Source organism: Lissotriton helveticus, chromosome 5_1, assembly GCF_964261635.1.
Source record: "Lissotriton helveticus chromosome 5_1, aLisHel1.1, whole genome shotgun sequence".
Lineage (NCBI taxonomy): Eukaryota > Metazoa > Chordata > Amphibia > Caudata > Salamandridae > Lissotriton > Lissotriton helveticus.
In genome coordinates, this window is record NC_136065.1 from 764,608,742 (window position 1) to 764,635,547 (window position 26,806).

At 43.8% G+C, this 26,806-nt stretch overlaps 1 protein-coding gene across 2 annotated transcripts in view; it reads right to left on the reverse strand.

The window, feature by feature from the left end:
• Positions 1-8,374: 8,374 nt before the first annotated feature.
• LOC144753369 (cGMP-dependent protein kinase 2-like) overlaps positions 8,375-26,806 on the reverse strand; it is a 1,794,633-nt gene continuing 1,776,201 nt past the window's right edge. For both annotated transcript variants that reach the window (XM_078641085.1, XM_078641086.1), the window contains one exon: positions 8,375-10,829. In XM_078641085.1, coding sequence (XP_078497211.1) covers positions 10,734-10,829 — 96 coding nt within the window. In that variant the 3' untranslated portion in view covers positions 8,375-10,733. The remainder of the gene's footprint in view (positions 10,830-26,806) is intronic.

Genomic DNA, 26,806 nt, shown 5'->3' on the forward strand with positions numbered 1-26,806 from the left:
GCTTATTTCCCCATTCCAGTCCTGCCTACCCACAGACGTTACCTCCAGTTCACTGTGGGCCAGGAGCATTACAAGTTTGCTGTGCTCCCCTACGGGCTTACCAGTGTCCCTTAGGTGTTCACCAAGGTCATGAATCTGGTTCAAGAGCATCTGTGATGGTCAGGGGTTCTAGTCTTCCCCTACCTCAATGATTGGCTGTTGAAGGCAGGCTTATCCCAGGCAGTCATTTCCGTCCTTCAGACTATGGTGGAGCTCCCACATTCACTGGGCTTCGCTATCAACATGCTGAAGTCACACCTGACTCTCTTTCTCTCTCAGATGGGTCCATTCATTAAAACTCTTCTGGCTATGGTGCAGTTTCAGGCTTATCCTCCAGAACAGCTAGTCCATGATATTCGGGCAATGCTTCTGACTTTTCAGCCTCTATCCTGGATTTTGGTGAGACTGACTCTCAGACTGCTGGGTTATCCTGCTGGTAAAACATGTCTGTTGGCATATGCGGGCTCAGGAGTGGAAGTTGAAGGCCCAGTGGGCACAGCATCAGGGAAATCTCTCCAAACTGGTCCATATATCGGAGGGAACAACAAAAGATCTGCAATGGTGGCTCATCGACCATGTTTAGGTCAATGGGAGACCTCTCGCCCTTCCTGAACCAGACCTCACAGTGATGACAGAGGCATCACTCCTGGGTTGCAGTGGCCACCTGGCAGAGGTGGAGATCAGAGGTCTTTGGTATCCAACAGTGTCTCAGCTCCACATCAATCTGTTGGAACTAAGAGCGATATCACTGGCATTGAAAGCTTTTTTTCTTTCAATCATGGAAAGGATAGTTCAAGTGTTCACTGACAACACCACTGCCATGTGGTACTGCAACAAACAGGGCAGGGTAGGGTCATGGACCCTTTGTCAGAAGGCCTTGCGTATCTGGACATGGCTGGAAGTCAGGACATTTACCTGGTGGTTCATTTCCTGGTGGGCTCTCTGAATGTCAGAGTGGACAATCTCAGCCATCGATGTCTAACGTATCTTGAATGGCGTCTTAATCTGGAGGTGGTGCAAGGTCTCCTCTGAGATACTCACTGTGGCTCAGTTCTTATCTGCCCCAACCCTGGGGTCTGAATGGTAGCTCTGGTCTTGCAAGAAGCTTATTTCCCCATTCCAGTCCTGCCTACCCACAGACGTTACCTCCAGTTCACTGTGGGCCAGGAGCATTACAAGTTTGCTGTGCTCCCCTACGGTCTTACCAGTGTCCCTTAGGTGTTCACCAAGGTCATGAATCTGGTTCAAGAGCATCTGTGATGGTCAGGGGTTCTAGTCTTCCCCTACCTCAATGATTGGCTGTTGAAGGCAGGCTCACCCCAGGCAGTCATTTCCGTCCTTCAGACTATGGTGGAGCTCCCACATTCACTGGGCTTCGCTATCAACATGCTGAAGTCACACCTGACTCTCTTTCTCTCTCAGATGGGTCCATTCATTAAAACTCTTCTGGCTATGGTGCAGTTTCAGGCTTATCCTCCAGAACAGCTAGTCCATGATATTCGGGCAATGCTTCTGACTTTTCAGCCTCTATCCTGGATTTTGGTGAGACTGACTCTGAGACTGCTGGGCCATCCTGCTGGTAAAACATGTCTGTTGGCATATGCAGGCTCAGGAGTGGAAGTTGAAGGCCCAGTGGGCACAGCATCAGGGAAATCTCTCCAAACTGGTCCATATATCGGAGGGAACAACAAAAGATCTGCAATGGTGGCTCATGGACCATGTTTAGGTCAATGGGAGACCTCTCGCCCTTCCTGAACCAGACCTCACAGTGATGACAGAGGCATCACTCCTGTGTTGCAGTGGCCACCTGGCAGAGGTGGAGATCAGAGGTCTTTGGTATCCAACAGTGTCTCAGCTCCACATCAATCTGTTGGAACTAAGAGCGATATCACTGGCATTGAAAGCTTTTTTCCTTTCAATCATGGAAAGGATAGTTCAAGTGTTCACTGACAACACCACTGCCATGTGGTACTGCAACAAACAGGGCAGGGTAGGGTCATGGACCCTTTGTCAGAAGGCCTTGCGTATCTGGATAAGACTGGAAGTCAGGACATTTACCTGGTGGTTCATTTCCTGGTGGGCTCTGTGAATGTCAGAGTGGACAATCTCAGCCATCGATGTCTAACGTATCTTGAATGGCGTCTTAATCTGGAGGTGGTGCAAGGTCTCCTCTGAGATCTGGGAGAGCCTTGGTTATATCTATTCACCATCACCAAGAATGCACAATGCCATCACTTCTGCGTGCTGGAGTTTCCAAGGCAGAATTTCATCTCAAACCGAGTACCACTCCTGTCCAGAGTTCTCAAGAAGATCAAGAACGACTGGGCCCAAGTCATCCTACAAGCTCCAGACTGAGCATGAAGAGTATGGTATCCCAAACTTCTAAGTATGAGCATCTGTCCTGTAGTCAGACTGCCCCTTCATGAGGATCCTGTGTCACAGCAAAAGGGCAGGGTACTGTACCTGAACCTGTCCACTCTCCACCTTCATGCATGGAGACTGAGTGATAACAATTGAGGGCCTTTGATCTCCTATCTGAAGTGTGTAATGTCATTCTGGCAGCAAGGCGTTCCTCCATGTTAGACTTGGCATCTTTTGGCATGTTTCCCCTGAGTTTTTGCTTTCTGACCTCCCAGTTTTGACACTGATTTTGCTGGCTTAGTGTCTCTGCGCACTTTTTTCACTGCTGATCAGTGGTAAAGTGCAAGTGCTCCTGTGGTAAAATGTGTTATGGATTGGTGTTTCCATGATTGGCCTATTTGATGTATGTGTCAGTCCCTAGTAAAATGCACTGAGTGTGCCAGGACCTGTAAATCAAATGCTGTTAGTCTGCAGCACTGGATTGTGCCACCTGCATAAAGAAAACTGTAAATGTATCTCTGGCCTTCCATTGCAGAGCCTGTGTGCAGTCTGGGACTACCATGTCGCCTTGGCAAGTGTACCCACTTGCCAGGCCCTAACCTTCCCTTTTCTTACATGTCAGTCACCCCTAAGGTAGGCCCAAGGTACCCCTGTGGGCAGGGTGCAGTGTATGTGAAAGGTAGGACATGGCCTGGTGTGTGTGGCATGTCCTGATAGTGAATTACTGCCAATTTCATTTTTCACTATTGCAAGGCTACTTGTTCCCCATAGGACAGAATGGGGAGTTTATTTATAACATCTTATAAACATAACTGGACCTGGGAACTAGGAGGAAAACAAAGTTTAGAATGCCTGACCTCAGAATTTAAAGATGCATCTTTTAGTGAAGGTGATTTTTACATTCTCTGTTTGAAAATACCACTTTTAGAAAGTAGGTATTTTCCATCCAGCAGGCCTCTGCTGAGTTTGTGGATGGTAAACAACCTTCAGCACGAAACCGTCCCCCCGCATGTTGATACAACGCGGTCATTATCACGACTACACTGTAACAACGCATACCATTACCCCGCAAGTTGTAACAACGACTTGCGGAGGGGGGAGAAGGTGTTGGATTTAAAATCCTACACCTTCCCTACTGTCCGCACAGACTGGAGTTGGAATAGTAAATCCTACTATTCCAACATCCATCGTTCCCCTCCGCAAGTCATTGTTACGACTTGCTGGGTAATGGTATGCGTTGTTACAAGGCGGTCATGGTAACAACTGCCTTGTAAGGCTGTGATGAAAGGCTGCGGGAAAAACAGGCATATTGATTTGTGGATTGACTGTGGATTGACTGTCTTGGTTTTGGATGACAGGGGCTGGGGAGCAGCAGAGGCTATAGCTAGTCTAGGTGGATCAGGGAAGGGCTGAATGGACCTGGGGTGCATTTAGGGTAGGGGAAGATTTCCCTGCACCTGAATGGGCCTGGTCTGCCTCTGACAATGCCGTCTCCACCTCCTGTAGGGAAGCCACACCAGGAAAGGCAGAACTGGTTCTGGCTGGGCACAGACCCTCTCTGTCTGAGAGGACAAATGATTTTGTGGTATAAATATTGGGGCCCAAACCCCTGAACTTTAGAACTCTTTTGGACCAAGAAGACTGCCAAGAAGAAAAGCTGGAGAAGCTGTGAGGAGGAACTACCACTTTGCTGAGTTCTTTGCTGTTTTAGCCTGCAGTGGCTGCTTCTGTCTTGGGCAGTGAAAGGACTGGACTGAACTTTTGCAATCTACTTTTGTGAGTTTTTCCAAGGGCTTGAGGTAGAGCTTGCCCCCTGTTCAAGAAGTCTCAGGAACAGCAAAGACTTCAATTTCTTCTGCCCTCAGCACTGGGGACTATGTGTTTTTTGCTGCAACAGAAGAAAAAGCAACCTGACGCCCTCTACGACGCTGCTGCCGACTCCGTGTCCTGAAGGCACTGCAGAGGGCACCACTGCAACGCCACACCGTGACCCTGGTCTTACCAACGATGCCTGCTGACGCCGCCACCGCACCGCGACCTGTGGGCACCGCACTCTGTATCGCCTCACTTCACAACGCCGCCTTTCTATCCCCGACGATGCCGCTCCACACCGATGTCTACACCGCTGCTTGCACCGTGGTTCGAGGGCTCCACTCATAAAGTTACACAACGCACCGCCCTCACCCAGCATTGCATCCTTGGCCTACTGAGGCCAGCGCCATCGACTCCAGTTCGTCAGTTGACGACAGTGCTTCAGCAACGACGGCGACAATGCTTGCACCGTGACCTGCCAGCACCGGGACAAGCACCACATCACTTCGCACCGCGACCCTGGTCTCACCGGCAATGCCATCTGACGCTGCCTCTGAGCTGCTGCTCACACCGTGATCTGAGCGCATCACACACAGCACCACTGTACTTCGCACCGCAGCACCCGACTCCGGCGCCCCTGACTTCCACTGTGAGGAGTTCGATTTGCAATGTGTGTGACTTCATGGGTCCGACAATTCCTGTACCGACCTACGGTACTGACACCTGCAAACGCAATGCTTTTGGAAGCTCAACGAGTGGTCACCGACACCCTGCATTTCTAAAGGTACTGTTTTGTTGGTCTTCCCGACACCGTAACTGGCCCACGACTCCGCGGTCAGCCAGAACTGTTGGGTTTTTGTTTGTTCACGATGCTGTGATAGCCCCAGAGGGAGGTATCAACTTTAAGTAACTGTTTTTCAAGGTTATTTTGGTAACTGAAGATTTCTAAGTACTGTATTGTGGATTTTTATCGTTTTTGGTCTTGTCTTAAGTATGTATAAAAGTATTGGATATTTTTCTAAGCTGATGTGGTGTCCTTTTGTAGTACTCACACTGTATTACTGTTGGTTATGTGCAAATGTTTTACACACTGCCTCTAAGATAAGCCTGACTGCTCGTGCCAAGCTACCAAGGGGGTAAGCAGGGGCTATTTTAGGAGTGTAACTCCCTTATCCTGACTAGGAAGAAGGGTCCCGAATCGGACAACGGTGCAAGCCCTTGTCAACTAGAAACCCCTATTTCTAACACTCCACTTAAACTATTGACGTCTGCTGTTGGGAAAGGTTTGTGGCTTGGTGCAAGTCTAAATAGGTTGATCCTCTGCATGCTTATCTGAAGTTCTATTGTTTGTACTCTCCCTGGAACAGCAAGGCTTTGCTTTGGGCTCTGTCAAAGGATACCTGTCCACCATTCCTGCCTTTCTACAGTTGCTGGACCAACCTTTCCTGTTCAGGTAACCTGTTGTGACTAGATTCCTTAATGTTTTACTGCATCTGTTTCCTCCTATGCCCTTCATTGTGGAGAAGTGTGGCTCAATGGTTAGAGCGGCAGACCCTGATGCAGAGGTCTAGCCTGGGACCAGGGTTCAATTCCCCGCCTCGGCGGGTCTTGAGCTCAACAATTCCACGGACCTGATAATTCTCGCCTCGGTGCCTATTCCAATCATGGAGTCCCACTCTGCAACTCTGGGCAATAGCTTGCTTAATCTCCACAACGGCCCCCACAATGCTAAGGATGCCTGACCTCCACCTTGGGGGTGCCCAGGAGTGGACACCTCACAGGGAAAGCCAGGATGGTTTCCACAGTGGTATTCGTACAAGCACCTTGAGACCCTTGCGGGTGAGTAGTGCGCTATACAAGTATCAATTTACATTTACATTATGCCACAATGGGACTTTAATTTAGTTCTTAGCTTCCTTGTGTGTTTGCCTTTTGAGATAATGCATAACTGCTCTCTTCTGCTCTTAACTCTAAAAACGGTCTTCCTTGTGGTGATAACATCTTCCAGGGCGAATAGCGAGCTGCAAACACTCACTGTTAACCCTCCATACACTTAATTTTTTGCTTACAAACGGGTTCTTAGTAATCTGGCATCCTTTTTACCAAAGGTGGTAAAACCTTTTCATGTCAGGCAAACCATCACCCTGCCTACTTTTGTCCCCCTGCTCATCCTTCTAAAGAAGAGAAGAGACTCCGCCACCTGGATCCAAAAAGAGCATTACCATTCATTATTGATTGTACCAACTACCTCTAGGTGGATGGTTGACTCTTTGTTGGTGTTGCAAAGGCAAAGAAGGGGAAAGCAATTCCAAAGAGAACCATCCCTTGATGGATCATCCTATGTATTAAGATCTGCTAGGCAATGGCCAAAAAACTGCCCCCTGAGGGCTTAAGAGCTTACTCTACCAGACATACCAGACCTACAGCTGCGAGTACTGCATTATCAAGAGGAGATCTGTCAGGCAACTACGTGGGCATCACTGCACAAATTTGCCAAACACTACTGCCTCAACAGTCAGGTCTGGTGAGATGGGCATTTTACCCGTTCAGACCTCTAGGAATTCTTAGTCTGAAACAATCAGCAGACTCACCTGCTGGGAGAGATATTGCATTGGTATCTATTCTAAGGTAAGGACTCTACATCTAGAAGTCTTTATCAGATGAACAAGTTACTTACCTTCTGTAGCGTTTTGTCTGGTAGAAACACTATCCAGCTACATATTTCTTAACGACTCTCCTATCCTCCTGATTCAGTGGACTGATTTCTCAAAATGATGTGAGATATTTGGACTTCACTTTGGCATACTGATCATTCTTCCTCAGCTTTACTCTGTGCTTCTGGTGCTGAAAAAGAGTCAAGAACTGATGTCAGCGTGCTGGGGTGGGAACTATATAGCACAATGCACTTCACCTCTGGTGCAGGCTTTTCCATGCAGGGGCAGACAATGCCACCTACTGGTGCACAAGGGGGGATTGCTCAAAAAATGTCCAGATCCAGCTTGAAGCCTATGAATATTCTAAGTTAAGGAACCTGGGGCTTGATAAAGTCACTAACAGATAAAGCGCTATTGAAGGTAAGTTATTTGAATTTCTTCTCGTCGGAAACACCAAACATCGAAGTTACACAACCCTGGAGTTTTCTACACTGCTGTCTAAACAGTACTATTGTCCTGGCTAAATGAATGCTACACATTACCCAACTGGTGGTCGCAAATCAGCATCAGGACTCTTGCAGAAGATTCTGTAGACCACTACAACAGCACTCATCAAACCCTACATGTTCTCATATGCCGCCATATAACAACTATACCTTAAAGCTGTAAAGATTCTATGCAAATCATTGCTTCATTGTTTTATAAATTACTCATAATTCCTAGCATTAAAGACGACACAGTCTACTAAAACATCAAACTGAACAGATCTAGGGAAGGTTATAGGAACTACAGACAAAACAATATGGTTCATCAAAGGTGAGAACAAATGTGCACATTTAAAATATGTATTGAACAAATGCAAGCTTAATTCAAAGAATAAGGAAGTCCCTTATTCACAAAGCTCAACACTACATTCAGTAGGGCCCGTCTGACAGTGCAGTTTGGCCAATCCCTCCCCCAGTTAGTCTGCAGGATGCACTAGCCTGTACGGTTCCTGCATGTTTATTGATCATACCAACCCAAGTAGATCAGGTACTGAGGCCTTTTCGTAGGTTTTGTCTGTACTCATTTGGGTACAGAGTCATGCTCTCTCAAGAAGGGCAGAACAGGTATCTTCCCTTCAATCAGCAGAGCTCATAATCAACAGAAAAGTCCTTAAAAGCGATAGCCTTTCAATATGAGAGACCCTTGATTCCTAACAGGAATTCTAACGCCTGAGGAGTTACCACAAAACTCTCAAGTAATTCCCTAAGATTTTAGCTACCCTTGAAATATCCTGGGCAAACAGGAGGAGAGAAAGGGTAATTATTTGGGGACTAGGACCCAGAATTACTGCTTCCCCTGGTAATTCCTCAACTGATTCTCAAGTTTCAACCCGGAATCCTTGGTAATTTTGCACCTTGCAAGTTAAAACAACCCGTAATATCATTAACGTCAGGCATGCACAATTAAAACCCGCTATTAGGGGGACTCCATAATAAGACAGGTTCTAATGATGTCCTTAAGATTTTATCATTTATTTTCAGACCCTTCTAGTGGGGTGTGATGTGCAATTATATAAATAACACTGTAAACAAATACATTCCCTTAGCCACATTTTATGGTTTACGAAGAGGACACTCACTTTTAAAGATCTCTATTGTAGTCAATACCCATAAACAGGTCTTCTTTACTAAAAATTAAGGCTGATTCATTAAGGCAAATTAACCAGACAATGAAAAACTTAAGAGAAAAAGTACTTCATGAATTCATCAAACATAGAAAAGTAGGCCTCAATTTTATATGTAGAGTATTCAATTAAATTATCACGAATTGTCTCCAAAATGTACCATGAGCTTCAGGGAGTCATACAACTGTCAATCAATATCCTGAGAAGGAGAGGCTAATCCGCCCCTGTTCTCCAAGCTCAACCTCTAATATGGTATTTGCAGTTTGGCGTATTTTATGGTGATTGTTACATTAGAGTTTATTAAATCAATTTCTAAAGCTTCAAATGCCACCCATAGACTACTTCAGCGTGCTTCAGACTTCAAAGTAGAAAAATCAAAGTACACTGTAAGTGCTGAGGCAGCAGCAGATGAGATACGAGACCTGCTATTGTTCAACTGAAGGTTATGCCTTACATGTGGGTCTTCAGTGCTCAATATAAATTGGTGGGTTTTCAAATCCTATACTGCACTCTAATTTCATTGGAAATCTGAAAGCTGCAAACAATTGGGGGCCTATTCACAGAAAAATAGGAAATATAACCTGCCATATTTACATTTATGCCCAAGTGTAGATCTTCTGCTTTTTTTAATTCACAATCATCCTCATGGAATCTGCAAGGAAAACTGTTCCTGGCTAAGGTGTCCAAGTGGATTCCTTGGTAAATCCTTGTTGGGAATGCATTTCATCTGTACAGCTTTCTCTGTGGTGAACCCACCCTTGGGAAATGGATTATCCTGACAAATTCACATTTGTTTCGTTTCTCTTTCCCTCACAAGAAACATATTTTCCCCTTGGAAAACCCCCTTCTACAGCAGCCTCCTCAAATTTGGGGATGATCCATTTCCCTTCTCACCATGGAAAGGGTATTTATGCCAGCATGTGGCTCAAATAAAAGTGCAATCCTTTCGAGGTTGGAAAGGGGAATGGTAGTGGGTTGTGGATGCCCGCAAACATAATCGTTTGTGGGCATTTTCAAACTTCAAAGGCTCACTATGGCATGGAACGTGCAAGAACGCTGTCATTCTCCCTTGAGTGGGATTAATGAGTGGGTAGATCTCCTCATCCGTAAAACCCTATACATGCTTGGATCCCTTTGTGCATCCCTCGCAAACGTAATTGAGGTAACTTCAGTAAGAGACCTACTTCTACAGGCCGTTTATATGTAAGATGAAACTTAAACGGATGGCTGTAAGAAAGATGAAAATAAAATTATTACTTGTCGAGGAAATGTAAATGTGGAGACCAGCTGATGTCTTAGGGTGCACGCCTGTTCCCCTGATGCACAGTTACCCGTACCTTGAGTGAAGCAGTGTGATTCTTAGTGACCGGCAACAGTGGCGTTCCTGATTCCACAATAAGTGCATGGAAACGAGTGACACACCGCTGAATTTCCATTGAGTCTAGCTAAAATACAACATAGTTTGTTCCAGGAAATACCGTGCAGAGTAGAGGTGTTTGTGAGACATACCCACTTCAAAGCTAGTTAGCATTTTTCGAGGAAAGCATCCACATGAGATTATAGCGATGTGAAAGCTATCATGTACCCATGATCGCACAGTTACATACATTTTCAAGAATGGCGTAAATTCCACAGATACTGATGGTTGTCTATAAAAACCGTTTTCACAACACTCAAAATGTGTTCACTTCTATAACTTGGTTTCACACTCGTTTACTTGCCAGTTTAATAGCCACAGTGATATATTTTTATGTCAAAAACTACTTATCTTCACTTAAAAAACGAAGTATTTTCTTTTACTCATTGTTCCGCGTTCTAGATTCCCAATTTAAAATGTTTGCTGCTGTACACAAATCATAAGACTCGACAACAAATTCAGATCCTCCGGCGGATGAGAGCTTAAGGTGTAGTCAACCGTTTTTTCAATTTAAATCTCTACGTTTGGCGCTCTCTGACCTTTGCAACTATGTAACAAGGATGTTAGATTACAACTAAACACACTTTGTTCCCCACCGACATCACTTCCATCATTAAGGAGTTCTGAGATGGTTTCCACCAATGCAACATAAATGTCAGCTTTGTTATACAACTGTTCTCTGGGAAAACCTTTTTAGATCAGATCTAGTTCCTCTTTAGAGTGGGACTCCTAAACAGTCCTTTGGTAACGTTGTTGTTGTTAGACAGCCAGGAGACTTTCTTTAGAAGTTTTTATCCCATCCTGAGAGCTCGTCTGGTGGGTCATCAATTTCAGGAAGGAAATTGTCAAAATGACTGTGGTCAGTTATGCCTCTGAGCTGAAAGAGAAATAATAGAAATCGTATTTAGTCATTTATTAATCAAACATGTAATTAAAATGTTTTTTCACCATAAATGGTGCATGTAGGGAAAACTGACCTCCTTCTCGTTATTCTACAGCAAAGTTAGTGAATGCCGTATGAAATATGAAGCTATTGCCCTGAAGAGATTATATGCACATGTTGTAAATTGTTTTGTCTGTCAAAAGTTGTAGGTAAATATTGTTATACTCCCTGTGAATAATTGGTGTATTTCTGTCAGATCACTCAAATGTTCGGTTAAAGCACGTTTCCTTTAGTTGGCATAGCCCTCTGCAACCCAACATATTGCAAAGCTTTCCAGTAGGGTGTTCAATGCCACAGTAAGGTGTGGATATATAGCTGTTTCCAGAAGGAAAAGGTGCTAGGTAACGAAATCCTTCCTTCTGTATTAGTGTCGGTACAAATGCTAAAGGTTGTGGTTTAGCACTTTAATCAATTCCCTGCTGCGCAAATTCCGCTACGGTGCGGGGATTTAATTAGGGGGCGTAACCTCTTGCGTGCTCAGGATGGCCCCGGCCATCCTACGTCACAGTAGTCGTGTGCAGAGGACGTCCAGGGGCCGTCCGAACTCCGCCCACTAATTAATTCTTCCGCACAAGCGTGGAATTTGCGCTGAGGAGTCGGCGGCATTCGAACGCCGTCCTGAGCACACGCCCACTATGAGCACACAAGGGGTTAATACCTTTGCAAAAAATATGATCATTTTGATCAAACATGGAGTTAGGGCATTGGGATCTCAGAGTTCCAAACTCTGGAATGCACTGAATACAATCCTGGGGGCGGAGGGCAAAGTCCAACTATATGCATTTTAGGAATGTCCTAAAAATAGAACCAATGTTTCCTTCAACTGACCTTCCTTGCACCATGGGACTGTGATAAAGGACATATGATGGCGCCCTCCTTGACTGTTAGACCTGACATACTTGGTGTGGTATTTCCCCAGACAGTTTACCTTTACTTGCTTACTTTGCAGAACTTGTTGTTGGCATTAGAGCTCTGTGAACTTTACTCCTGCTAATCAGTGCTAAAGTGCTGCACTTTCTCCTTTAAACATGGTAAAACTGGCCTACACCTAACTGGCTCATTTAATGTACTTGTACGTCCCTAGTAAATGGTACTAGCCAGGTCCTGTTATTTAAATGCTACTAGTGGGCAGCAGCCCTCATTGTGACATCCAATAAAGTGACACTGTAAAACATGCCTCAGGCCTGCCATTGTAGCCTGTAGTGCAGTTATAAACTGCCCTTTTGACCTGGCAAAATAGACCTTTGTGTCAGGCCTAAACCTTCCTTTTTAAGATTCATAAGTCACCCCTAAGGTAGGCCCTAAAGAATCACAGGGCAGGGTATTCAAAAAGTAGTTTAGGTTTTACATGTCCTGTAGGTGAAAAACTCCTAAAGTCGTTTCTAACAGTTGTAACGTTATCTCTCTCATAGGCTAACACTAAGTTACCTTATTAGCTGGCTCTTGCTGTACCTCAGCTTTAAGTCCCCTCCCCTGAAATAACTGAAAAGCAACTCACGGTGCTTTAAAAACCTCGCTAAAATAAATCAATTGCATGCTAAACATATCAATGAGATAGTCAAACTGTCCAGAGCAGTATTTATATCATGCACTGGGGTATCCCACCCATGAACATTAGGAAGCACCCCTCACATCAATCCTTGACAATCCTCTGTCATTCTTTGAACCCAAAGTTGCAACACACTGATAAAAACAAAAAACAAAGATCACATCTGAAATTTCTTTATCCAAAACTGCACACCCCTTGTGTTCCTCTGTTTCCTCCTTCAGAGATCTGCAAATGAAGAAGTTAAGGAAAGTAATGGAGGTAAACAAAGAATCAAGTCTAAAGTCGATAGTGCCATTATGCCTGAAACAAACTGTAGTACCTTCAATGATAAACAGTGAAGACCACAAGAAGGAATAGTGCACAAGAGGATTCTGAAAGGAAAAGGAATGTTGCGAGAGGGGTATTCTGAAAATTTCTCCTTAATGCTATTAATCTTCAAAGTATCCATGTGCCTATGGTGAGATTAATTCAATAGTATTAAATTCCATATGTATACGGGCCACCTTCAAAATACCCCCCTCTTTTCTAAACCTCATCTATCACTGGACCAGGCAAATGCCTATTTGTAGCAATAGCATTAAAATAGAAATTCAGCTACTGAGTGTTCAGGAATGCAACATAGTGCCATTTGCATTGCCTCCATCGATTTTTAACGTTAAAATACATTTTGAGGAATCTATGAGTTCTGTTTACATATAACAAATTTCCCAAACCTGAAATAAATGTTGTTGTATTACTTTTCTGTAAATTGCTTACAGTTCCTGCAAACTGATTATTAGGCCGAATTAAACAGGTTTTGCATCACCCGTGCGCCAGGAAAGGGAACGCAAGGGTGACAAAAAAACCTAAGTTAGATTTATTAAGCCTCACAAGACCACTTTGCAAGGTGCTGCATGGCTTGATAAATCTAGAGTAATGCAAGCTTTGCACTGCCTTGCGTTACTCTGCCCCAGGGAGGCGTTCCATGGGTGGAGCATGGGTTTTCCGACGCAACCACCCATGCATTTTGGCACATTCCGAGATTTACCATTAGTGGTAGATATCGTTCCCTGTAGGGTGCATGCCCGTGCACACACCACCATGCAGCCCAATGTTACAGGAGACAATGGTCCCAAACTTCAGATCAAATAACCAAGCAAAAATAAATATAGACCAAAATTGGAATCTATATTAAATGTCCAGCCGGACATATTTATTAATTGATATATTCAAATGTAGTAAAGTTGTTTAACAAATTCCAAGTGGGACACAACCAGAGTCCAACTACCCCTTGACTACAAACAAGAGAAACATTTAAATGTAAGGCAAAAGCAAAAAGTCTGTAAATTATTCACAATTAACACAGACAATTAGATACACTTTTTGTGATTTCGTCATACACAAATTTACAAATCATCAAGTGTAAGTTGTTGACGACGTTTCGATCCCCTTTGAATATGGGATCATCATCAGGACATATACATTAATGCCTTTACTAATATAAAAGAATTGCCAAACATAATACATGACATAGAAAATAACATAACAATTAAGAAAAGACAATGAAAAAATAGAAAAAAGAGAGAGAAATACATATTAATAAAAAACATATATGGGATCCTAGTGACACAGATCACATCTTATGTATTAATTAGTTACACAACTTTACTACATTTGAATATATCAATTATTAAATATGTCCGGCTGGACATTTAATATAGATTCCAATTTTGGTCTATATTTATTTTTGCTTGGTTATTTGATCTAAAGTTTGGGACCATTGTCTCCTGTAACATTACCTAATCCCAAGGTCCCAGACCTATTGCTACTTTAGGTTCCCTTGTTTTGTAGAATACCATGCATCCCAAGGCACTCAATCTGTCGTTTGAAAATCACACCCCATGATAAGGCATGGAAAGACCATTTAAAAACAGAAGACAGTTTTTTTGCATTGCTCATGTTTTAAAAGCAGCGGTGCAAAAAAATTCCATTTGCTTGTTGACAAAAGGTTAAGAGTTGCGCAGCAGGTGGCTCTTGCACATGCCACTTGCTGCGTTAGTTTCAGGAATAAAGGTGCGGCTGCAAGGGTACATAGACAGCAGCGCAGTCTGGAGGAATGACACAAGCTTGACTGTATTTTTAAAGGCTGTAAATAATCTGCATTGTTTGGCGTTGAAGGAAATAGCGCTCGACTTCCAGAGAATGGCTTTTTATTTAATCTGTTTTGGGGCATGTTATTTATGAGTGGACACCAGCTGCTCCTTCCAGCAGGGGCAGCCTTAGGCATGTGCAAGCTGTGCACCTGCACAGGGCCGCCAAACCCCAGGGGCCGCCACCCCAATATATATCCTTAATATAATAATCCTCTGAGGATGGATACATATTTGCGTTGCGTCCCCTGGCAGGGATTTTGCGGCCTCCGGCTCTGTTCCACGTCCAAACACCCTGACCCCCCCCTCTTCACTGGTCTCCCGCTACGCCCTTCCTGGACCCCGTCTTACGGGGCCCCCTGCCTACGGTCCCGCCCAGGGCCGCCATGAGCCTAGATCAGCCCCTGCTTCCAGCCAGAGCTTCTGCTGTTCGACTTCTGGCAGTGATGTCAAGAGATGAATATCAGCTTGCTTTCTTTTTGTTCCTCAGTGCACAGGCTACACAAGAGTAAGTTGTCTTGACAATTTCTTTACAGATCTCGATTGCCTTTTTTTAGGAAACATACCAAGCATTTGTTTCATGTTTAAGACGCTGCAGAAGCCCCAACATCTGCTTAAATGGAACTTCGTTTAAAATCACCTGTGTTTATTTGTAACATAGCTTTTGTTTATTTATCAGTCTGGAATCATTACAGAAGCTCTAGTAGATGTTTTAAAGTGTTCTCTGCATGTATTTAGACTCTGAAGTTTGTACAAAAAAGGAACAAAAATATACCAGCCTTCTGTGATTTTGTCTATGTCTCTTTGTAGCAGGCGGTACATTAAAATACAGTCATGCCAGTAGAAAAACAGCCAGGTTGCAACAAGTCCAGTTCTGGAGGGAGGGCCAGGTGGGCCTCCTAAGGCCGATTTACCAGTGTCGGCTCCCCCCCCCTCCAGCAGCGTAAAAAAGCAAAAAACTAAACAAAAACTCTGGCTTATTATCGTTTATTTTGTTTCCCGGCCGTGGCTTGTGGGTGGCATCATGGTGATGACAGGCACCGACGGGGGGGTTGGGCACTGCAATCAGTGCGCATGTCGGCCGTCTCAGGCCAGCCAAACCAACATGCTCACTGAATCTCTCTCCAACCCAGCTGCATTGCCAGGTTGGAAAGAGCTAGCACAGGCTCCCAGTCAGACAGGGAGTGCTAATTAAGAGCGCTCAGGCAATCCTGAAGCTGCTCTCATGTATGGGAGATGACATAGGGCAAAAATATTCAGATAGTATTTTGCGTCCTATGGTGTTTATGTCTTAGTGTTTTTTTTACTTTCTTCTTGCTTTCTTCTTAACTTGCAGCTCTATATACGACCAGTGCCGCAGCTTTTGACTTTTCTGAAGTGAAGACTTTCGACAAGTATCACTAACACAACACAGACACAGCATCAGCAAGGGCAGTAAAGTTCCCATTGAACAAAAAACAACACTAGCGGCTTTCCCGTGGCAGCACTGCCTAGTCTTAGTTTCCGGAGGTACTCAATGAGTCTAAAATAATTAAAAAGAACATAAGGCACAAATACCACACTTTGTGGCCGACAGTGACTGTGCATTAATTTTGTCCCAACAAATCCTCTTTGTCTGTCATATGAGAAGATAAAAATGGAATATAGCGCTGTTGTAGTCCTTCAGATCCGAAAGAGATAATATAATCCAGTGGGCTAATGCACTTGCTGCCTAGGTTTTCCTATAATCTGTGACTTATTAAATTAAAATCTTGTCAGCCTTTCATTTATGACACAAGAGTGGGTCAACTTATATGTTCTGTCATCAATATGAAACTTCTGACCTGCTCAGAGTCTCATAACTAGATTAACAACACAGTGTTTTGAACTTGAACAAATGTGGTCTTTTGGGGCATTTTGAAAGGTAGAACACATACCTCACTAATGTTATTAGCTATTCATTAACTAGTAGCTGGTGTGGTATCCTTTCAGCAGTAGTGCAGAAAAGCCCAGGCGAACAGTTTTCATGCCTGTGGCTCAATAGGTCAGTGAACATGATCACTAATGGTAGAATCTTGATTAGGAAATGGTGATGAGATGCAGAGATGGGAACTGGGGGAGAGTGATTAGAGTGTGAGGATAGAAAAGATGAAGGTAAGAAAAAAAGGATAAGACATAAGATTGGCAAAGAAAGGTGGAAGAAATAGGAGCAACAGAGTTAGTAGAAGGAAAGAGAAAAAAATAACAGACGTTGATTCGAGAGGTGCATGAGGGTGATGAATGCTAAACTAGAGAACGCGATACAGATGGTGTTAGAGGTGGTCTCTATTAGGAAGCATGTCTTTCAGGTGCTGTATATGTGCAAATACACCTTATTTTCACATTTCCAGATAAAAGTTTGAAGTGGTATTTGCCACCAAATACCACAGATTTGTGTTGCTGTGCATGCATGGCTGGTTTCCTGGGGCATATAGCCTTTGCTGCAGTGCACATTGCCACACACAGAAGAAAACAAATAGAGGGAACATTGATTTTGAGTCTCAGATATCTTTGTGATCTATGATTCCAACATTGAGATTCCATGTGCAGCTCAGAGAAAGTAGGCAGAAAATAGTCATTCCACCTTCCTTACACTTTACCTGTCCCGTGGGACTTTTAAAAATAGACATAAGGAAGCATTCCAATGAGCATGACACAGCTCATGGTCTCATATCCTTTTCAGGGCTCAATATCTGCATACATCCAATGACAAGGAATCACGGAAAGAATCCAGGCTCATGAACTCTGATGAATCAGTGTTTCTGTAGACCCTTTTTTCTACCTGTACCTGAATAATGTTCATGGTACATTACAAAGTATAGTTCAGTTCACATTGCTAACACTGTGCAAACACTTTGTTGGCAATATGACCGTGCCAATAATACATCTGTTTCTACATGTTTCAAGAAAAGATCATAATCCCAAACCATTGAACAATAGCACAAAACTACTTCTTTTGATTAGTTTTAAGCATTTATAAACCTTTGAGAAACCGCTGTTATAATGTGTGCAATACATCGCCAAATATTATGGTTGGCTACTTGCTTGCATTCTCAAAAATACATGTATATCATTGCACCAATATACACATCAAACATGCCACATAGTTGCAGAGCTAGACTGGCTGCTGAGATGGTAATGTCCACATCATACAAACTTGTGAATGCCCTGCCCTGAATGCCCAACTGCATGTGAAACATCTATGCTGACATTTATTTTGCCCCTAGCATCATGCTAATATAGTGGGTGTACATTGACCTAGGCTTGTGCTGGACAAGTATTAAGTGTGGTCCCTACAGTGGTGGGAGCACACAGTGTTCTTTAAATACCCCTCACACACCAAAAGTACCCTTGGTAACTCCTCGAGACAATACAAGTGTATAGGGGAGATATCGCTTACTACTCATCCATTTCAACGTGGTACTATTACATTGTGGTTTTAACTACACAAGTCGTTACATCAACTTGCACTGGAGGGCAATAGACTAAGGAATAGTGTAAATTAATGTTTTCAACACGTTGCCTACTGTATGTAGCCTGGAGTTGTTTATCGCCCCTCCAGCGCAAGTTGATGTAACGACTTGTGTTGTGAAAACCGCGATCTAACAGACTGCGCTGAAATGGCCCTCATTGTATCATCATATATCCGTGTATAGCCTACATTCCATTGACTGGAATGTGGAGACACAGGCACTGAAGTGAGGAGGATGGAGACAGGGGCTTCCTTTAGAAATTCCAAGAGAATCTTGTTAGAAAAAGGCTATTGATTAGTTCTTCCTAAGCACTGACATTTAATGAATAGAAGAGGGGAGGGGTGGAGTTGCAGTTTCTATTCCTAAAGGGGTGGAAGTTTCTAGGCGGAGGCCTATCATTTTGCTTATCACCAATTACTGTTTGAGGAAGGTCATGGCAGCCAGGTGCAGAATACTCAAACTTCACTGGGCCAGTGTATTGGATAATCCTGCTTGAACCCAGCCCCGTTGTTACCTACTGTGAGTAAATTAATTTCACACCGAGGTTTTGTGTGGAGAGCAGTGGCACGACTGGAGACAGAGGATTTCACCAGGAACTTGCACAGGAACAGAAGATGCCTTTTTCTAAACTCCCACTCGAGGATACCCCGGAAACCTGCGTATATCAAGTCTCCAGCAAATCTCCAAGGGAGAAAGGAGAATTTGGATAAAATAAGACAATGAGAAGAGATAATCCAGGAACCCTGTCTTACTTTTCTTGCTCAATTAGTTTGTAGCGTTGTAGTTGAAGGGTTCTAGAAATAGTAAGAACTACAAGAATTATTACTACTTATTCTACTCTAATCTACTTCCTATGTGCTCCTGTTTTACTATCTCTTACATACCAGTAATTCCTTGATTCTAAGCTGCTCTTCTATTCGCTGTCTTTTTCTCTTCTATCCGGTGTTCTGTTCTATTATCCTTACGAGTTAGATTTCTAGAAGGACCATAACACGTTTAGTTTACTTTTTCCTTCACCTACTTGTCTTTTAATCTGGCTTTAAACTTAACTACCTACCTCTGACTCTATGGATGAGGTGTTTAAACTTTATTGTCAATCTCTGTTCACTGAAAACGCTGTTTTCTCACTGACTCAGTTCATGCCTAAATTGCCTTTCTTTCTTTTACAGGAAAATTCTCGGTTGCACCTTCAGGTGAGTCTTACTCTAATATTTACATCCAGTACATAGTTATTCTTCTTCTTTTCTTTTAAAAATTAATATATACAATTGTAACTTGTTTCCTTTCTTTTTAACTTTACAACGATACACTTATCTGTGGTAAGTTCTTCTCTGGAGGTTTCAGTCGGATGGAACGTTTCTCTGGATTCAAGCTTTCCATTGACATTAGATGTTCCGAACCGCTCTGAATAATATCGTCTGAGAACTATTCTTTTTTAGATGCCTGATGCTTGATTCGGGACAACCTAAAACCCGACGGGCTAAAGGACGTTACCGAGAACAGAACTAGCTAAACCGCCGCTTAAGAAGTAGGGAACGAGAATTATCGCGGAGCATTGACAAACTTGACCAGTGAGGGTAAACGCTTCAGTGAAGTGCGCAGTTTAAAGGACCGCACGCTTCACCTGAATTCCACTGCACTGGAGACCATGAAAACTAGACGGCGCATCTCATGGTAGACGCGATGGCCATCTTGGAATTTCTTCGATTCCAATAACCGCTCCATGTAAGTTTCTTTTGCTGCTTTCTAACTAGTGGAAAGGTGCCTTGAGTCATAGTTGCACAAACACTACTGTCCGTTTGATCCACAGGCCTGACAAGCAGCCTGGAAATGGCAGTTGAAATAGAACCAACTCAGACCGGTTTTAAAAACATTTCTATTGCCGATTGATATAGCACAAACTCGACCCGAAGGTATTGGAGCACTTTACATAAGCACCAGTTACTTTACACAAGGACACATTCATTATTTGGTAGGAGCGGGGACCTTAAGTGATTTGCCCAGAATCTCAGGATGCCTAGCCGACGCCCAGGCTCGAACCTGGTGCCCCAGCTTCAAAGTCAGCAGCTCTAGCCGTAAGACATCCAAAGCCTAGAATGTCTATATAAAATTGGGATCCAAAGCACTCTACTTTGCACCAGTTCCAAGTGCTTAGTGACCAAAGATGGAAGTGTTCCCCAGAGTACTTGGAGGACTACTGTGTGATCAGGGCTCGCATCAGGTGATAGCTAGCCACATAAGGGTGAGGGGAAATCACCCAAAGTTTGTAGCTCGCTGGCTAAGCTGAGTGTTTGTCTAAATTCCTAGAAGCCTGTCTCCATGCTCAAAGAGGGAAAGAGAGTCCATGTGCGGAGAAACCGTCCAAGAGGGGAAGTTAATTGTGTTTCCAGGTTGTTTGGTACCCAGATGTAGCTGGCTGCTGAGAGAGAACAAATATGGATTTGTCCGAAGGTCTGTAGGGTGTCCTATAGCTGCTCTCACTATGACGTGCATAAAGGAGTAGTCACCAAGTTGTCATTGCGTGTCCTGGCCTTCCTGCCACCAACACCCCAGAGCCTAGATCTGACATCTGAGATGCCTACCCGAGAGATGCTGCTGTATTGTCCTCCAGTGCCACAACTACCGAAGATAATCCCTTTCCTGTACCGGCCTCCAAGGCTACAACTACTGAAGATGAAAATTTGCCACATCTGGACTTAAAATGACGCAACTGTCAAAAATAAGGGCCCGTCTATGTTGTACGACCAAGGACAAGCCTGCTGATCATGTTACTTGATTTGGTAATCCCGAAGGGGACTTGATTGACGTCCTTGGCCTCCTGCGCTGTTGCTAAAGGTCAAGCGTGCTAAGACGTTGATCGTACTGGTCCATGCCTGGACTCACCAGTATTTCTTAGCAGGTTATGTGTTACTGTGCCTGCACAAACTGACAGGCAGTGCCTGAATGCTGCTTACACTAACCTTTACCTAAACTGACTTGTCGGTCCAAAAGAAAATTTAACTGACTTACAGACTAATCTTTAGGGTCATCACTAGAGATATGTGCCTAGCGTATGCCTGTACCCATATTTATGTGTGAATTACATTGGGGGAAGCACTTTACGGATGTTTGAATTTTCAGTAGATCCCCCCAAAGGGTACACAATGCCGTAAGTGAACCACCTTTGGAGTGTGTAGTTTGCAGAGCCATAGTTGGTCTTCGCCCCAGATTACAAGGACTCCACAGTCTGTCCTCAGCTCCAAGAGTTATTCCCTTTGGTGGATTAGATCTGGCTGAGATCCTGAGCTTGCTGTTGGCTCTCCAGAAAGATAAGGCGATAGAAAAGGAGAAGTCCAGGGAGTTCAAAAGAAGTTTAAAATTAGCTTGTCAGGAACAGGAGGAAAGGAATCTGGAGAAACAAAGAATCAGAGAGAGCGAGGAAAGCCCTAGAGAAGAAAAAGCTTGGGAAGGCAACAGAGGCAGCAACATATGGGAAAGGCGATTCCAACTCTGCAGAATTACCTAAAAAGGCTCAAAAAGAGCTTGTCCTCCTGTGTTTGGAAGGGAATTTCCTTCTTCCCTTAATGCCTCACTGATATTATCTGGTGTATCAAGATAATGTATTGTGTGCGGAAAGGCCTAAGCCTGCCCCTTGACATAGGTGAGGTTCTGTGACCTGGAGGAACATACCAACCATGCCCTTATCTGACTGACAGTGGACTATGGTCACTCTCATGGGGTTAGCATGTAGGGTGGTGTTGACAGCTTACTGTGTTTCAAGAATTACTAATTGTAATAAGACCTTTTTATCTGTCACAATTGAGAGGAAATCTACTGGCCAAATTCTGTAAAATTCTTCTTCTATGCTCTATTTCAGATTTGTGTGCTAATGTCCCAAGTATTTGTTACGTGTTTGTGTGTGTGGCCTGCTTGGTGCATACAGTCTATGTATGTATGAGCCAGAGTAATGGAGGCTGCATGTTCTGAGGCTTGGGGGTAGCAGTATCTCCATGAAAATTGTGCCGGGGGTAAATTTTGTCAGCTTTGGTCACCGCACCAATTGAGAAGTTGTGCTAACATGCCACCTACAAGTTTGTGCCTGAGGTGGAGTATGCAGTATGTCACCAAGAAGTGTGTGTCCGAGGTGATGTATGCCATCACCTGGACGTTGTACCTAGGTATGCTCTACCGCTTCATTCAAGACTTATGCCCGAGGTGTGCCGTGCCACTTTCAATGAGACTTCACTGTGGCTGCTCTTGTGCTGCCATGACCTTTGATCTTGGAGGCACGCTAAAGCTCCTTACTAGGAGACCAAAATAGTGTCCACAACTGGCCATTCCACCGCCTACCCCGGAGGACTCTGCGTTGAGGCTTTAGCGGACACTTTTCCTCCCAGAAGTGGGAGTGAAGCAAGGCGTGGGTCCCTGCTGTTTGTTTGAAAATGTGCTCTGAGACCGGTACTGTGGTGAGACGTACAACAGTAGAGCTGTGGTTAATAAATAAGTGCTAAAACTGAACTCAGGAGTAATCGGCTACACATTCTTGATAATTGCCTAAGGGACACTCAAACCCCAGGGAGAAGACTTACCTTTACCCACCAGAGGAGGATGCATCTGAGAGAGGACTGAGCATGTCACAATACAAGGCACAGTAGCCAAAGTGCCATTACCAGAATTGTGACTGTTTTATGTGTTATGAAATATTATGTTTTACGGGTGTTCATTAAGGTATTCTTCTTTACCAAAGTACAGCACTGGGTTGAACATTCAGTTACTTCGCTACTAGTTGATTGCTGAGTTTGTGCCCCCAGACTACCTCTTTGAGAAGTCTGTGACTGCTCATCTACATTACCACTGAATGTCAAAGTGCTGAAGGGATTGTACTTGGCACCGTTTACTGAACCATAGTGGGATGGACCCTTGTACATCAGAAGCAAACAGCCACAGAACCCACAGCTGAGTCCCAGAAGCACCTGCTTACACAGTGGCTCTTCATAACAAGGGCTGACCACATAAATATGGAAGGCCAAGATATTTTAGAAGGGTATGTGACTTTTGAGACTCCTTGTAGAGTGCATTCTTTGAAAGATATGTTTAAGGCAGACACTTTATTGAGTTTAGGAAGACGATACAGAAGTTATTTGTAGCATGTCTGTAGCTGATCAAAGGAACTATGAGTGAATGAAGGAAGTTGTGGTCAGGCTATTCGGGCTGAAGGCTGCTCAGAAGCTTCAGAGATTCAAAGGAAGCAGGAGACCAGATTGGGTTCTTTGTAAACATTGGGTTCATGACGTGTTGCGTGATTGAATTGAGTGGGTGAGAGGTGTAGACTTAGGATTTTCATGCCACAAATGACTTGAGTTGATGGTGAAAAAGTGATTCAAGAAGGAGCGCTCTATATAATTAAGCAATACCTGTCTGTCAGCGAACAGAGTTAGCGAAGGGCGGGAGCTGCATAACTCAAAGCAAAAGGGAGAGAGGAACTCTCAACAAATTGTTTCTAAACCAGAGGGTAAGGACCGGGACAACTCCCAAGGGTTCAAAGAGGATACAAGCACAGAAGGAATTGAGTTCCAAATCAGGAACGGAAGAAGGAAAATGACGGAATGGAAGGCTACTTCAAGTCCAAGGCAATTACATGTTATAGGTTTCACTAGAAAGGACACTAAAAAGGGACAGTCAGGTAAAAGAAACCTGAGAGAGCTGTGTTGCAATTAACCTATTTCCAATAGACATTCAGAAAATGGACCCAGATATTCTGAAGCACAACCACCCTATTACTATGGGTTTTTAGTTGAAGTCTAATATCAATGGGAGGAAGGTTCCTGCCCTGAGGGATATAGGTGCTTACAGTATCGTGGCTTGGTGGTCAGTGGCCGTGTCAGGGAGAACCCGATTGCCAGAGTTGATCTAAACATCAATGGGAAATCGGACATGTGGTTTGCCTTAGAGTATAATATCAATGGGAGAAAGGTTTCAGAGGGATAGGAGGATGAGACTTCTGAAGTGGATCAGGTGTTGGAGTCTGGGTGACTGCCAGAGCTGCAGGGGTTGTTAGCTCCTGGAGGACAAATCTGGGAAAAATTCTGCAAGGCATAAGTTCAGTGCGTACACTTGTAGGACTTAGGAAGGAAGCTCAGGAACAGGGCAGTAAGGGAGTGGTCGAAAGTCATATGTCAACTCAAATGATGGACTGATACATTTAGAGCCCATCAATAATGAGTCAGAAGCTAGCACAAGACTAGTAGTTCGCAAGAACACAGGAACTTACTGTTGTCGCTGGCCTGCAAAGTACATTTAGCAGGTTACATGGGCCTCATATAGACCCATGATACATTGGACATCATCATTCTGACCAGGGATTCAGAGAGACAGCAAGAGGTTCTGTAGAACCATTCTACTTGCCAATTGAGTGATAAGTACGGAGTTAAGACCAGGGCACTGTTTATGTCATAGCCAGTAGTAGGTGCTCCCTTCAAGTGGATGGGCGTTGACATTTATGGTCCAACTGATTCTCCCTCAGCATCAGCTAACCATAATATCCTGTCTGTGGTGTATATGCCACAAGGTATTCAGGGCAGTACCTTTGAGGGGCACAAGTGGTAGGGTAATAGCCAGGGCGCTCCTACGGATCTTTTCATGGGTCATATTTCTAAACACAGTGTTTTTGGACCAAAGAACAAAGCTTACGTTCTCATACATGAGAAAGGAATAGTAGCATGCCGATGGGATAACTCACTTCTCCACAGCATACCACCTGCAAACCATTACATTGAGAGAAAGGTTTAACAAGTCCTTTCAGTGCATAATGGGTGAAAAAAAAGGTGAAAAAGCCTTTTATTGTTCGATTATTTAAAATCATTACAATATGCTAACAATATAAAATAATTGTCTAAAAACCAAATAAGTTAAATTCCCTAATTGTTACTACAGCCTAATAAAGCATAAAACATTCAGTATAGTATCATATTCTGACTATACAGTTTAAGAACAAAGTGCATTGATTTTTAAGTGGGAGGTGTGTCCGCCTCTCCCATGCTTCCAGTCCTACAATTTTCTTTGTACGGCTCTGCATTTGCGGACAATGCTGAGCGAATTAGTTCTATAAATTTCCCCAGCCGTGCTACTGTTTGACTTGCTGTTGAAGAAAAACACAAGTCAGAGATTGTGCTGCATCGAGTGAGGCCCTGAGCTGATTGGGGTGATCAAACTCTCACTGGCTAGCTTTGGGCAGCAACACAACAAATGGTACCAGGATACCTGATGGTAATCACAAAGTCTGCATGCTGCTGATTTATCCACGCGGGCCCTACTTTGATTAAACTCCGCTATGGGTAATGCGAGAAGCCTCATGTAAAAGATCTTTTTTCGGGTTTGGACGGATAGTACTTGCTCAAGATAAGGCTGTGCTTTTCCCACTTTATTAGAGGCATCCAATGTAGAAAGATTTGGATGGTGATGCAGGCTATCGAGATCTCTTGCGAATTATATATGCTTGACCTGTCTGTTCACTGCTCTTTTCCATGCAGCTATTGGAATATTAGCGTTGATCAGGTTTTGCACCTCTATTTTTAGCAGATGAATGGCTACTGTCTGTTGCGCTTGCCATGGGGATCCGCTTTCTTCGAAGATTGTTTTAATTTGCACTTTCAAGGCTGTTGCTGGAGCTCTCAAAGTGCTAATATAGTATTTTATTGTGTCTCCCAGGCAGGAGATATCAGGGCGAGAAAGACCCAGCTCCAGTCTTACTCTAGCTCTCCTGGCCTGTCGTGGGATGCCCAACACTTTCTTGTATACGGAAATTTGGAAACTCATGTAAAAGTTGGTAAGGGCACCAGGGAAGATTAAATGGCCATAGTTGACTGAGGGCACTACTTTTGCTTTTAGGACTTTCAAGATGGATTCCGTGGATGGGCTATGTAATTTTCTATTGAGACTTCTCAGACTGCAGATGATTCCTGCCCCTTTATTTCTTAGGTGTTTCAAATGAGCTGTTGTTTTTGCCCCTTCCGTGAGCCTGAGACCCAGGTAGTTATAATTTTTGCAAGATCTGATTTGCTGGTCACCTAGGCGCCATTGGGCTGTTTGCTTTCGATGGTATTTCCCAAAGATAAGGATCTTGGTCTTCACCTGATTTACCAATAAATTATTGTTTTGATTAAACCTGTGTAGCGCTTCTAAGGCTTTCTGTAAGCCTATCCTGGTGTGATCCAAAATTACAAGATCGTCAGCATATTGAAGGATTTGAAGCCGCACATTCCCCAACTTTGGAATTACTAAATTTGCCCCCTCCAGTGCTTGACCCAGGTCGGATGTGTAGATGTTAAAAAGTAAAGGTGCACGAACGCACCCTTGTTTAAGGCTGTTATTTGTTGGAACCTTAGTGGTCAGTGAAGTTTGACTGGTCTTAATCCGTACCCAGGTCCCATCGTATAGAGTCTTCATCCCCTTTAGCAACTTTTGGGGGATTCCCGAATTGGTGAGTTTTCTCCATAATATGCCACAATCCACTCGGTCAAATGCTGCACTATAATCTATAAAACAGCAAAACAAAGGAGGTTGAGCGGGCTGGGTCGCACGTCTGGGCAGGTATCCCAGAGCTAAGATGTTATCTACTGTGGAACATTGTGGTCTGAATCCAGTTTGGAAAAATGGAAGGATGTTATGCTCCTCTGCCCAGCTTTCTAATTCCTTCAGCAACACTCTAGCATATGCCTTTTCTTCGATGTCTAGCAAAGCCACAAGGCAATCATTTTCAGGTTT